Here is a 12,462-nt window from a genome sequence, read left to right as displayed (position 1 = left end):
TGGCCTTCTTACCAAATGTACAGTTATTATGGGATACTATAATAATGTACAACTTAAAAAACAATAAAGTTTATTTTTTTCCTTCAGTATCATTTCTTAGAAGAATTGTGAACTTAAACTTCTTCCACAATCTTAATGACAATAATAATGAAAACAGCTAATATTTGCATAGCACTTACTACATTCCAAATACTCTGCTAAGTACTTCACAATTATTATTTCATTTGTTCCTCACAACATACTGGAAGGTAGATACTGTTATAATTTCATCTTACAGAAAAATAAACTGAGGCAAGTAGAGTTTAAGTGATCTGCCTAGATTCACAGGTTTCTGAGGCTGGATTTGAATTTATTATCTTCCTTACTCGAGCTGAAAAGAACCTTCATATATAGTCCAACCTCCTTATTTTTTACAAACAAGAAAACTGAAGCCTAGATCATACAATCATATAATTCATGGAAGAATTAGTATTTTGATTCAAATCTAGTAGGGAGTTCTTTACTTTTTTGTAAAAGATTGGACCACTGGTAGCCATTGGGAAGAGGCTTTAGACTATTTCTCGGAGCAATATTTTTAAGTACATAAAATAAAATACATACAAACATAAAATAAGATTACAAAGAAAATCAGTTAAATTGAACTTATATAATTTTTCTGCATCTGAATTCACGTACTCTCCCTTAAATCTGTCTGTGCATGCCAAGTTAAGAACTCCTGATCTTAGAACCTTTTCACCTACCCCTATCCTCTGCACCTTCTAATATGAAAATTCTTCTCATATTTTCTTAAGTTATGAGGTTTCAGTCAGATATGTTTATTTGAAATTTAAAAATATATATCAAAATAGGCAACAGATCAATGATATAGACATCACTAGTCTTCCCCTCAACCATTTCTATAGCATGGAGTACCAGAAAAAAAAATTGCAATTGGAGTAAAAAAGGCATGAATTCAAGTTCAGAACTACATTTAGCCAGCTATGTTGATTTTTCTAGGATTTCAGTGTCTTTATCTGTAAAATAAAAAGATAATACTAATATTATCTGTTTTGCAGGATTTTTGTAAGGACAGTTCTTTGCAATCCATAAAGTGTTCCATAAAATATTAGATTGTATTTAAAATGAAATAACAGAAATGGTTTAATTTCTGGTGATCAAGGTAAATAGCAAATGTCTTGATTCTAAATTAAGAACAGAGGGAGATATGAAGTTTGTTAAGTCTCATTTCTATGATTCTAAACCTTTCTGAATTACTTCATCTTGAAAGTTCTATTCCTGACTCTTTTTTAAATAGTTAAGATATTGGCAATAATGATGGAAAAGGTGAAATTGCCGGTTGTAACTGAAACTTGGAAAGATGCCTTTAAGAGCAAAGAACACATGGCTTCGATTGCCATTGCCCTCACTTGAATGGTTGGGAGGGAGGCTGAAGTCATATCTGAGGCAAAAACTGGTATCAACTAATGAAAAAAATCACCTACTAATTTCATGTGCCAAGCATGCTAAGTTATAGGGAAAGAAAGACAAAAATGAATCAATCTCTGCTGTGAAAAAGCTTATATGTTGTTGGAGAGGCAGACTATATTGAAACAGTTAATCATCTAAAGGTCTTGAAAAACAGAATCATAGAATTGGAATGAAACGGAAAATGAGAGATGCCATATTCCAACTCCTTCATTTTATTTCTGAGGAAGCTTCAGCCAAGAGAGTGAGTGATGTGCCTATAATCCCAAACTAAAGGAGGGTGAGATGAGAGCTCATTTTTCTGGACTCCCCCTCTAGTTCTCTTTTCACCATAACACACTGGTGAGAGAAGTAGCCAGGATAACACATCAGAATGCTTCTCTGTCAATGATGGAACCCCCAAGGTAAAATGAATGAATCAGCTGCAATGGGTGGCCAAGATATCATGGACATTCCAAGACCTTTGTCAGTCAATAAATATTTATTAAGTATGTAACATGTTCCAGGAATTATATTAAGTGGTGAGGATACAAAGAAAGGAAAAAGATACTCCTTGCTCTCAAGGAGCAAGTAGTCTAATGGGAAATACAACTCACAATATCTATGAATAAGCAAGCTACATTTAAATTAAAATGGCATTATCAATGGAGGAAAGACCCTATAATTTAAGGAAGATTGGGAAAAGTTTCCTGTAGGGAAGGTTAACTAGATATGATGCTATTGGATTACAAATGGCATAAGAAGGTTAGGAATGTGTAGATGAAAGCAAGTATGGCATTCAGTATAAAAAATAAGCTAAAATAGTCTGTTTTGAAATCTAACCAAATAGCGAAAGAATTATAAAAGCCTTATACTTTAATAATTTAAAAAGTTAATGTAAAACTATGTTGTAGACCTAATAATTTTGTTAGTACTAGGCCAGAAATGTTAAACAAGATTAAGGAAATTGGAAATTATTCCAAGTAATGAATTAATGACTTTACAATGTATAAGTATCAGGGATATATTGACAAATGTGTATAAACACAAATAAATACAATATGACTTTGAATTTACATAGCACTTTCAAGTTCATAAAGCCTTTTTGCATGTGAAGCTACTGTCTGAAATAAGTAATACAAATGGTGTTATGTCCATTTTAGAAATGAGGAAGCTAGGGGCAGCTAGGTAGTGCAGTGGATAAAGCACTGGCCCTGGAGTCAGAAGTACCTGGGTTCAAGTCTGGTCTCAGACATTTAATAATTACCTAGCTGTGTGGCCTTGGGCAAGCCACTTAACCCCATTTGCCTTGCAAAAACCTAAAAAAAAAAGAAATGAGGAAACTGAAACCTCTAATACCATGGTCATAATCATACAACTATTCAGTGTTAAAGGCAGGATTGAAAACCACATTTCTTGTCTCATTTCTATTGAAATGGAGCCCTCTTCCCATTGAAAGAAATCTTCATTATCTACACAAACATATAAATCTATTGTAGAGATGCCTCTTTGGTATTCCATGTGGGGTGAGGATTGAGGATAAGACAAACTATTGATTCCTACAACAAGTAATTCTAGAATTCATATGAACCATTTGTGCTGAATCTGTGGTAGAGCATTTTAAACTTGTATGGGTCTAATCAGCTGCAGTCGAACATTTTGCAAGACTCTAAAGTGATTTCATTTTGGTCTTCTAGGAGAATGAAGAATAACCAATTCTAGAATCCAAAAAACAAACAAAAAAAAGAAATAGTGTGCTGGACTTAGGCCTAAGAATAAGTATATACAGCAAATAGTTTTTGGTGAAGCACTATCATAACATATACAGCTTCAGCATTTAAGGATGTGATGACATCTTCTGATATTCAAGATTGTTGTATAGAAGAGATAGTAGTTTTGTTATATGTTGCTTCAAGAAACAAAACTAAGATGAGTGGGAAGAAGCTAAAAGGGAAACAGATTTCAATTCAATATAATGAAAATGTTCAAACTATTATAATATCCATTAATAGAAGAAAAGGATTGCTTATGAATGATGGAGTGTTTCATCTCTAGAGGCATTCTAATTGAAGAGGGATTTGGTAGGAAAATTTTTGCATTGGGGGGATGTTGAATTTTTTACTCCTTTGAATAGAATAGTGAATATTTTTCTAGTGATTCATAGTTTACAATACCCTTCTTTAAGTCAATGAAAGTTTATTGTTAATACATAAATCAGAATAGGATTGTAGGGTGGGGAGGGGGAAATCCAAACCCACTGAAAATAGAGTCAAGAAACTTTAGTCAACATGCAGGACATTGGACAAGCCATTTCACCTATCTGCATCTCATTGTATTCATTTGTAAAATGAGGGAATCTGGACTAGGTGACTTCCAAGAGCTATTTTTGCTTTGAAGTCTTGATGCCCTGAACCCTATGAAGAGGGCAATACAATAACAATACAATATTACTAAATTCATTTTACAGATGAGAACACAGAGACATAGATTGTAAAGTATCTTGTCCAATGTCACACAAATTGAGTAGCTGACCCAATAGAATCTTATTCTGTGTAGTATTACTGAGATATTTCCTACTTTCTACCAGTACTCTTATCAATCTTTTAATTTTGAACTTCACCTGAGCTTATCACTGTGCTTTATACATAATTTGGGCTTTATAAATAGTTACTGGATGAAATGATTAATCTCTTTAAATGATAGCTATGGTCATTTCCACAAATATGTTAGGGTTTACAAAACTCTTTCTTCACACTTGTGGAAAATGCGCTGGAGTCAGAGGATCCAGGTTTTGAGTTGTGGCTCTGCCATTTTATAAAATTGGGGAAGTATTTGCTATCTTTGGGCTCTAAATTCCTCATCTGTAATCAGAAAGAGTTGGACTAGATTATCTCTAAGGTTCCTTCTAGCTCTTGATCTTAGGAACTTCATGCTGACAGCAGAGGAAACTGTATTATCTCAGGTTACAGTGCTAAAAATATCAGAACAAACTTGCACTTGAACCTAGGTTTTGCAACTCTGAATTAGTGCTCTTTCTTACCTCATGACTGCAGCTACAACTCCATCTTTTTTCCTTCTCTATCTAACCAGTCTCAGTTTCTAGCCTTCCCTTTAGAATCCTGTAGCTGCTCCACTGCCCAGCATGGACATAATGTTTTTTGAGCAGGTAGCATATGTATATGGAAAATGGCGAATTTATTTAAACTTTTGGGAACCTCTGTCAAGATTCCACACTAAACATTTTTATTTAATGGAATCATCATAGAATTAGATAGAATGTTTTTCCTGGACAGGAAACTAGTGGTTAGAGACAGGAAACAAAGGGTAAGAGATGACTGTGTATTTCTCCATATGGAGAAGTGTAAACATTGGGTTCTCCCAATTCATGTGATAACTAGTCTTATTTAGCACTTTTATAAATGGTCTGGAGAAGTTTCCACACATAATCTAAAAAGTGTGTGGTGAATGATAGCTTCAATTTGATCTTCATGATGTTTGTTACTGTTACTGTTACTGTTTGTTACTATTACTATTTATTACTATTACTATTACTATTTATTACTACTACTATTACTGTTAATAAAGAGAAATGATAACTTATGTGAATTTTGTTTTGTGTAATTCCTTTGTTTAGACCACAGATAAAGGTTCTGGCAAACAGTGTAAAGATCAGGAAGGGCTAATTCACATACCAGATAATTAATCCTTGGATAATTGTGAGATTGTATTTGTAATTGAGTAAATCAGACCACTTTTCCTATTATTGCTCTAACACAAAATGGTGATGGTGTGATATTCCTCATTTCAGGAATGACTATACCAGAAGAAGATACTGATGTGGGACAAGGCAGTAAATATTGTCTTGTGGCAATTGGGAGACTTCAGGTAAGATCAATAATATCCTTATATTTTTATCCCATCTTCAATCATGATACATCAATGTTTGGGATGTCTACAAATTATAGACAGCATAAGGGACTCTTGGGTAGAAAGAATCTCATTGACATGGTTATCAACATAAAATAAATCTATATAAGCTACCCTTATCCAAGAACCAAAATGTTTGGTGTCATCCAGTACACTAGAGAGATAATCAGAAATCCATGCCTTCTTTGTCAGTACACAAGTTATCTTGAAACCTTGATACATTCAGCTGTATTCTATTTCTGGTATCCCCATGTATGAGATAAAAACCTTTTCTTTATGTGGGCTTAGCCAGCATTTGCATCTAGATCAGAAATAATAAAGAATATAAATTGTGATTAAAATGAATTTTGTTTGATCACATACCTTCTGCTAATTTATTCAGGCTGACCTCAACCTGCTTATGAAACATGAGGTGCTCATTGTTCATCCCTTTATTCTTGTATTAGGAAAATAACTGACATGAATAGAGTGTTTAACTTTGCAGATGAGAAAACAGTGACTCAGAAAATTTAAGGGATTTTTTTACAAAAACATAGGGCTCATAAGCATCAGAGGAGGATTTGATTGTAGATTGAACTGATTCCAAGTTCAGTTGCCTATTGACCATGCCATGTTCTCTTGTCTTTGCCCTCACCTAGAATATCCTTCCCTTACATCTTTACTTGTCCATCAAGTCTTCTGTTATATCTTATATCTTTCATGAAGTATTCCCTGATTAATCTACCTTCACTCATCTCTGAACTGCTATAGCAAGTGGTCGAAATCGTACATATGTTAGGTACAAGACATTGTGTTAGATGTACTGTGTAACAATTTGAGACCTTCCTTACCTATCATCTGGTCTATCAAAATAGAAATCCTTAGAGTGTAATCTCCTTGAAGGACAGACTGTTTCCCTTTGATCTTTGAATCCTTAGTAGCTAGTAACCTGTTACATATAAATTCTTCAATAAATGTCCATTGATTGATCCTTAGAACCTATCATGTGTTCTGTTGCCAGATAAATAATCCTAAAGTAAAACAAACTTCTTTTTTTTTGTTTTGAGGCAATAGAGGATTAAGCCCAAGGTCAAACAACTAGTAGTGTCAAGTATCTGAGGTCAAATTTGAACTCAGGTCCTCCTGGTTCCAGGACAGGTACTCTATCTACTGTGCCACCTATCTACTCTTAAAATAAATTTCTGGTCACTTCAATATCCCTTCTACTATCAAAACTTCTGTGATTCTACATTATCTACAGAACAATTTCTAGGACTGGCTAGGTGGCGCAGTAGATAGAGCACTGACCCTGGAGTCAGGAGTACCTGAGTTCAAATCTGGCCTCAGACACCTAATAATTACCTAGCTGTGTGGCCTTGGGCAAGCCACTTAACCCCATTGCCTTGCAAAAAAAACCTAAAAAAAAAAAGGAATAATTTCTAAACTCCTTGAGGTAGCATTTAGGGATCTCCATTAAGGCCTTAAACCAAACCACTTACCATTCCCCAATTACTTTTCATACCCTGTTCTTCCTTATGTCACTCTCTTTCTTTACATGCACAATTGTCTTTTGCATAGAATTTTTTTCTTCTGCCCATTGCTAACTGTGAACTCCAACTCATCACTGAACACCTTAGACTCCATGAAACCATCTCTGTTCATTCCTCCAAGCTGAAAGTAATTCTCTTTATGCTCTATGTTTCACACAGTATTTTGTTTATTCTTATCCTAGAGGGCTTAGCATGATCTGCTTTATAGCAGTTATTAGACTGTAAACTCTTTGAAAGCAGGAGCTTTGATTTTCTCTATCTCTGTAATTTGGCCAAGTTCACATAACTCATAAATGTCAGAGGAGAATTTGAACCTAGATCCTGTGCAGAGTGTATATTCAATAAATATTTTTGAACTGTTGAATTAAATTGAGCTTAGTTAGAGATATAAGATAGATATCTGAAAGGTTAAATAATAACTAGGGTTGTAAGTAACAGTTAAAGGCAATTGAAGACAGTAAGTGATTAATGGCCAAAAGGATTATCCAGATGCTAATTACTAGGAATTCAAAGAACTGAGAGATCACTATAATTAACACTTAATAATATATTACTTCATCTCTCAGCATGGTGCTAAGTCTTAGAGTAGACAAGTAATAAATGTGTAAAGGGCAATTTATTTATCTGCCTTCTAATCCTTTGAGGGAAGAGATGTGTATGACCTTGGGTGAATCAATTAACTTCTCTTGACCTATTACCTAGTAAAATGAGGAAGCTAGACTGGGTGACTTCTAAGATTCTTTCTATCTCATTTCTTCTTCTTATGGGTTAAAGAATCCAGGCAGATTTCTTTTCTCAAATCGTCAGTAAATGATACATTTTAATCTCTCTCTCTCTCTCTCTCTCTCTCTCTCTCTCATAGTTTGTATGCACATCCTTGTTCAGAATTTTTAATAAAGTTTCTCTTCTTTTCAGAAAACTATGAGACTGAATGACTCTTCCCCATTTCCATTTCCTTTATACCACAATAGAATTCTCAGACTCTATGAGTCAAAATAGCCAGAAAATCTGTAGCACAACAAGTTGTTCCATTTAACTGTACATTCTTAGCAAAGCCACAGGAGTGCACATTTAACTGTGCATTCTTAGGAACCATATTTCTAAGGAAACTGATTTAAAACATTGGACAACATTGATTGCGGCATAGAGTGGTATTAGGGACCAGACAAATTGAATTCCAGAGGGGTTCAGGTACTCAGATTACAAATACTTTCCTTGACAAAAAGAAATTTACCCTAGGTGAACTATTCCATCATCCCTATACCTGATGGTTTGGATCCTTCTTGTTTCTCAAAATAATTTATAAAACTCTGTAGAAAGAAGGAGAAGTACCAATTGAAAAGCAAGGATTTAGGGGCAGCTAGGTGTAGTACCTGGGTTCAAATCCAGTCTCAGACACTTAATAATTACCTAGCTGTGTGGCTTTGGGCCACTTAACTCCATTTGCCTTGCAAAAACCTAAAAAAAAAAAGCAAGGATTTCTTCAAAAACTGTACACACATTCTAAATCTAGGTTTCATAATCAGCCATGTGACCCTTCACTCCAAAAAAGTTGAATTTTTAATTAAAATAAAATAATCTGTCACATACACTAATGGCATACATATATATATATATACATATATATATATATATATATATATGTATATATATATATATATATATATATATATATTAACTGCATGGCAAGTCATCTTGCCAAGTTCTTGAAATACTTTAATTCTTTTTTGAAAGTCAGGTAAAATTTAGAAAAATTGGAAAAAGCTATGGCATTGGTAAACCTGAGATCCTGAGGGTACAACATACATTATTAAGAGTTATGCTACAATGAATATAAGTTTTGTACAGCTGGTGTGAAGTCAAATAGTGACTGTGGCCAATCTCTTATTTAGAGGAACATTCACCTTGAGATATAGGAGCAAGGAAGTCATCGGTGCCTTTCAGAGTGCCAAAAACCTGACCAAATGAAAATATACCCTTAAAGTTACAGGAATACTATAGATTTAAGACATGGAGGACAAAATAAGCTTGAGGGTAGAGCGAGTGCCTTGATGGAAAAAAGCAAAGGTACCAAATAAGCAAGAGTGTTTTTAAACATATGAGATAATATGTAGAGATGTAGAGGATACATGGTGAAGGTGGGGAGGGAGGGGCAGGGAGGGAAGTAGAAGCAGGGCATACTGAAACTACAGATAGGAAGACTCTTCTTCCTGAGTTTAGTTCTGACCTCAGATATTTATTAGCTGTATGATCCTGGGCAAGTCACTTTGCTTTGTTTACTTCAGTTTCCACATCAATCAAATGAACTGGAGAAGGAAATGGCTAACTACTCCAGTATCTTGGCCAAGAAAATCCCAAATGGAGTCACAGAGAGTTGGACATGACTGAAAAACAACTAAACATAAACAAGGTGGAAGAACACATTTTTTTCTTTTGTCCAAATTTGTGAGTTCATTAGTGAAGGGAATTCCCTCCTTAAAATCAGAAATTGTTCTGCATCTTACAGTTACAGAAAGCTGATTGGGCTAGTGAAAGATTAAGTGAACTATTTGCTTAGAATCACATAGCTAGTATAGTCGAAGGCAGAACTTGAACCCAGGTCAATCTCAGGGGATGACTAATAAAATGAAATAAAATTTTATAGTATGTAGTGGCATGAAAAGTCTTTCTTTTGAAAACATTTTCTGTCAGTAAATTCCCTCTTCTCTCATTTTCTACAGTCCCTTAATAGCCCACATTTTGTCATTGTGATTTTACCTTCTATAAGTTCAGAACCTAAAGATGGTGTACTCTCCGTCTTTGCCCAAAATACAGATGAAGAACCACCTATTGTTAAATCTGTCACAGAGAAGGGACTAGAAATAGAATTCTCTTTCTTTGTTTCTTCGGTTAGTTCATCTACTCCCAGACTAGCAGGTCTTCATAGTCCAACTTCCTATCCTAGAATTAGGAATCTCTTACTCCTTTTTTCGCAGACCACAGTCCTAGTGAGAAGGTCACAGACTGAAGTTCTGAGGGATATTACTTTCCATGATCTATATTTCACGTCCCCTCTAAGCTCAGCATCCCCTGAGTGAAACAAGTTATCTGAAAAGGCTTGGTTGCTTCTCCAGCTGTGACTTTTACCCTTTTTCATTTTGATCTCCTCTTGCTCTCTGTATGAAGGAGCACACCAACAAAAGCTACCTGCAGAGACTGTGGGAAGGGTGGAGAAAACTATCCTGTCCCAGCCGGATAGCCGAAGGAAGCTTAACCACAGTTCATGGGAAGTTTGGATATGACCCTGGCTCATTTATTTCTGGGGAAGCCAGAGTTATTCTTGTACAACCCATTACAGATGAGTTGCACCTGCTGGAACCCTGCTAGGAGGGCAATGTCCACAGAAGTAAGCCTGGAAACAGTATATAAACGGTCCCATTCTGTATCTTTGACTTATGACCTATCTGAAGAGAGTGTCCATGATTCAAAAGCACAAAACCCAGAGACTGGTATGTGTTGTTTCTATCCTTGTGTCCTAGAACAGGGCATTGCATTTAGTAGAAATTTGATAAGTGATTGTTAAATTGATTGAATGATGAAATTATAATTCCGTTGTGATTACACTTCTCTGAATCTAAAATTTTCCTTTATTTTCTCCATTCATCTCTTTGCCTTATTTTCCCTAAATAAAACATTTGCCTTCTGCTGCCTCTCAAGGAAGCCTGACCTTCTATTCCTTCTTCTCCCACTTTCTGATTCTTGTATTCAAGAGCTATTTGTATATCATTACAGATCACCAGCACTGTTGTTACCTCTCATATATTATCTTTACCACATCTTTGTATTACCATCTCCAAATCTATAGTGCTATTTTATGTTAACATTGTTTAAATCTTTCACCTATATATATGTATATTGCTCCAAGATTAGATGCATTTAAGGATGAATTTGGGAAAGGGACAAGAAATGGGGATCCCTGTCCCTAAACCCCTAAGCAATGAGTTACTTGATTCTTTCTACCATCCTAATTATCACCATGAAGACAGCTGAATTCTATATTGTCCATATGAGAAAGAAAATCCAGCTCTGCTTTTATTCAGAGTTGAAGGGGAAAGCTAAAAATCCTTAGGGAATGAACTGTTGTGAGTCTTTTAGTCATGTATTTTTTACCAGAGGACAAACAGTAAAAGCAGCAATAACTAACAATTATATAGTGCTTTAAGATTTGCAAAGTTCTTTTCAAATATTATTTTATCTTTTCAACAAGCCCATTTTACAAATGAGGAAACTGAGGTCCTCAGGTTAAGTGTCTTGCCCAAGAACACAATCTAGAATCTGAATCCAGATTTGAACTCATTGCTATCATTTATCTGTAAACTTCCTGTGTATTCATCCATTTCCTCCTACTGCCATGAACCAATTATCAGCCCTCATTAGCTCTATAACCTGAATTATTGTAATAATTTCCTAAGTAATAATTTCCTTTTTTTCCACTTTTCTTCAATATATATTTCATGCCACTTCCAAAGTAACTTTCCTAAAACAAATCAGATTCTTCTGTTCCCCTGAGGGAAAAAATATAGGAAAAACCCTTCTTTGGTATCTCTGGCTCACTTACCTCCACCACTACTATCTACTGTAAAGTTTATATTCTTTCTTAACCTGACTTTGTACCATCCTTTCAACCTTATCTCAGATGATTCCTAGTCATGATTCTAGTCAAGGTTGACTACTCAACATTCCTTAATTATGTCCTGTTTTCAACCCCCTGCCTTCTTCCATTGCTTTTTTTTCCTGGCATCCCACAGGATTGGAATGTGCAGGTGGCACAGTAGATAGAGCACTGGGCTTAGAATCAGGAAGACTCATTTTCCTGAGTTCAAATCTGGCCTCAGATACTTCCTAGATGAGTGATCAAGTCACTTAATCCTATTTGCCTCAGTTTCCTCATTTGTAAAATGAGCTAGAGAAGAAAATGGCAACCATTCTAGCGTTTTTGCCAAGAAAACCCCAAAAAAGTTCATGAGAGTCAGATACAACTGAAACAATGAAACAGCATCAACAAATATGGCTGGAATAGATTTTGCCTTCCCTCATCACTCACTTTACTTCTGTCTGTTTAAACAGCTCTCTTCAAGACCTGAACTCAGATGGGCATCTCTACCTTCTTTAACTCTCCCTCCTCTTCCTCTTAATCTGAAAGTAATCCTTCTCTTCTTGAAATGATCACATCACTTTCTTTGGAACTCTGATATATTGTAAAGTACCTATTTTGGTATTTCCTAGCTTTGCGACTATGGGTCTTAGTTTCCTCATCTGTAAAATGGGTATTAAAATACCTTCATACATTCATTTTCCCTATATTGTTAAGCTCAATTTTCAAGTTGAGAAAACTTTCCCCAAAACAACTTTAATTCTCAAAAGTTTCTTTTCTTATAGATACACACTAGTTTGCCTAGACCAATGGTTCACATTAGTAAATCAAGATAAACCATTAGTGAATTAAACATTTGTTAGTTAACAGAATTTTTATGATACCCTGAAGATTATTCATGGTCCAAAGACATATGATACATCTCAACTA

General features: G+C 35.0%; 1 protein-coding gene across 3 annotated transcripts in view; it reads left to right on the top strand.

Annotated features, from left to right (window-relative positions):
- The window catches only part of ARNT2 (aryl hydrocarbon receptor nuclear translocator 2), a 251,591-nt gene that overhangs the window by 177,894 nt on the left and 61,235 nt on the right, over positions 1-12,462 (top strand). For all 3 annotated transcript variants that reach the window (XM_074234004.1, XM_074234005.1, XM_074234006.1), the window contains one exon: positions 5,252-5,328. In XM_074234004.1, the coding sequence (XP_074090105.1) occupies positions 5,252-5,328 (77 nt within the window). The remainder of the gene's footprint in view (positions 1-5,251; positions 5,329-12,462) is intronic.

This window comes from Macrotis lagotis, chromosome 4 (genome assembly GCF_037893015.1).
Source record: "Macrotis lagotis isolate mMagLag1 chromosome 4, bilby.v1.9.chrom.fasta, whole genome shotgun sequence".
In the NCBI taxonomy this organism is placed as follows: domain Eukaryota; kingdom Metazoa; phylum Chordata; class Mammalia; order Peramelemorphia; family Peramelidae; genus Macrotis; species Macrotis lagotis.
The sequence above is the reverse complement of the archived record's forward strand: the minus strand, read 5'-3'. Positions and strand labels throughout refer to the sequence as shown.